The sequence below is a fragment of the Vombatus ursinus genome, unplaced genomic scaffold (assembly GCF_900497805.2).
Source record: "Vombatus ursinus unplaced genomic scaffold, bare-nosed wombat genome assembly UNPS02014794.1, whole genome shotgun sequence".
In the NCBI taxonomy this organism is placed as follows: Eukaryota; Metazoa; Chordata; class Mammalia; order Diprotodontia; family Vombatidae; genus Vombatus; species Vombatus ursinus.
The window spans coordinates 31,188,007-31,190,254 of record NW_020954572.1 but is presented as its reverse complement, the minus strand read 5'-3'; the positions used below and the strand labels follow the sequence as shown (position 1 = coordinate 31,190,254).

General features: G+C 37.1%; 1 protein-coding gene across 1 annotated transcript; it reads right to left on the bottom strand.

Annotated features, from left to right (window-relative positions):
- Positions 1 to 920: 920 nt before the first annotated feature.
- Positions 921 to 1,874, bottom strand: LOC114048912 (olfactory receptor 4F3/4F16/4F29-like). The gene has a single exon (XM_027870070.1). It carries the CDS (start codon positions 1,857 to 1,859, stop codon positions 921 to 923), a length of 939 nt encoding a protein of 312 aa, XP_027725871.1. The 5' UTR covers positions 1,860 to 1,874.
- Positions 1,875 to 2,248: the final 374 nt, after the last annotated feature.

Genomic DNA, 2,248 nt, shown 5'->3' with positions numbered 1-2,248 from the left:
GGTTAAAAGTAGCAATCACAAGAAGGGTTAAATGGCAAACAGATTAACACAGAGTGCAGTGTTTGATCAATCTCTTAAAAATCTTGTTTCTTCACATAAAGAAAAGATTCTTCTTCAAAAAATTCAAAGAGAATCTAATCTAACAGAATCAATAAATCCCTACAGTATGATTCATTAGGTACACAATAAATATGTGTATTAAGCAAACAAAAAAACATTCCATGAGTACTTTTTAAGTGATTTCAAAGCCATGTTATTTTAAAAAAAGATTACATACACAATATTTATAGTAATGATACTTCACTTTTTCAAAAAAAGATTGACAGGCTTCCTCAAAGGAACTAAAATGGACAAGGGACAAGGACAATTAATGGCACAAATTATTTTTTCCTGCAATTAATGCACCTAGAATCCACAAGAAAGGATTCTGCACTGGAGTTGGTGATGAGTTAACAAAAAATCTGTGGTTATTTCCTCATTTTTAAATTGTCAACAAACACCCCTTTAAAAAAATTCTCTTCATGTTAGAGTTTTCTGGCATGGAAACCTTCTCAATCTAATTTTGCCTTTGTATCTCTATTTCTTTCACTAGCTTTCATTAGCTTCCTTCCATCTCATAATTATAGTAAATCCCCTCAAATTTCTGCCCTAGGATTTCCTTTCTGCTCCATCTATACTCTCCAGAGATGATCTCATGCATATTTATTCTTAGAGTTATGTTTTTATGTAGACAACATTCAAAGCTCTCACCCATCTCTAGGCTCCTGTTTCCAAATCCATATTTGAAATTCCCATTTGGATCCCCTTAGGAATTCAAAATCAACAGGCTCAAAACCAAATTCATCCTCTCCCCTTACAACTTCTTTTTCCAGACTTTCTGATTATGGAAATTCAAAGTTCTTGCCTTCTCATCAAGTTATTTAAGAGATTTTCCTGAAATTCACAGGCTGGCTATACACTCTTCTCATTTCCAATTTCATCTCTTTGTTCCTTAGTGTGTAGATGACTGGATTCAGAAAGGGAGTCAGAATCATATCAAAGATAGCAAGAAATTTATCCAGATGTGATGTGTTAAATGGCCATGCATAGAAAATGATGGTTGGACCAAAAAACAAAATCACCACAATGATATGAGTGGAAAGAGTAGACAGAGCCTTAGAAGAACCTCTTGATGAATGTTTTTGAACTGTGGCTAGGATGAAAATATAGGATATGATCAAAATGAGAAAGACACCCAAGGACATGAAGCCACTGTTGGCAGTGACCATGAACTGAAGTCTGTATGTATCTGTGCAGGCAAGTTTGATGAACCGAGGGAGATCACAGTAAAAACTATCCAATTCATTGGGACCACAGAAGGGCAGGTTAATTACAAAAGCCATTTGGACCACTGAGTGGATGAGGCCAATGATCCAAGCAGCAGCCAGAAGTAAAGTGCACATTCTTGGACACATAATAATCAAATAATGGAGAGGTTTACATATGGCAACATATCTGTCAAAAGCCATGGCTATGAGTAACACCATCTCAACACCACCAATCAAATGAATAAAAAACATCTGAGTGATGCAGCCAGAGAATGAAATTACTTTGTGTTTTCTGAAAAGGTCACATATCATCTTGGGGGAAGTGACAGAAGAAATCCCCAAGTCGATGAAGGAAAGGTTGGCTAACAGGAAGTACATGGGAGAGTGTAAGTGAGGATCAGAAGTCACTGTGAACACAATGAGGGAATTTCCCAGCATGCTTGCCAAGTAGAAAACAGAGGAAAATGCAAAGAGCAGAAGCTGAATGTGCCAAGAATTAGTGAGTCCCAGGAATACAAACTCATATACATCAGTATGGTTCACTCTGTCCATTGATTCAGTCAGCAGGGCAATCTCTGAAATTGCCTGTAGGAAGAGAATAAAGGGAGAATTCAAATTACTGGATATGATAATGATATCCCAGAATTCAAGCCAATTCAATAAATACCAGTCAAGGGTCTACTATGTGCAATGCTATCGAAATCCAATCCCATCTCACCATTTCATAGCCAGAATAACTTCTTAATCTGTGATCACATAGAGCTACAAAGTTACTGCCATATTCAGTTAAAAGTCCTCTGGCACTTTGCTCTTTTTCCCTAGCGAGGCCAGGGTAAAGCAAAGGGATAACTGCTACAGAGAAAAGAATTGAGAGGTAGGCAGGGCAATGCATCAGAACAGAATCTGAGAAGAAAGGAGTGGTGAATTCATTCATTTCACTC

Bases quoted from the DNA above. Each gene is read 5' to 3' on its own strand.
- LOC114048912 (XM_027870070.1), bottom strand. From the start codon at position 1,859: ATGGACAGAGTGAACCATACTGATGTATATGAGTTTGTATTCCTGGGA.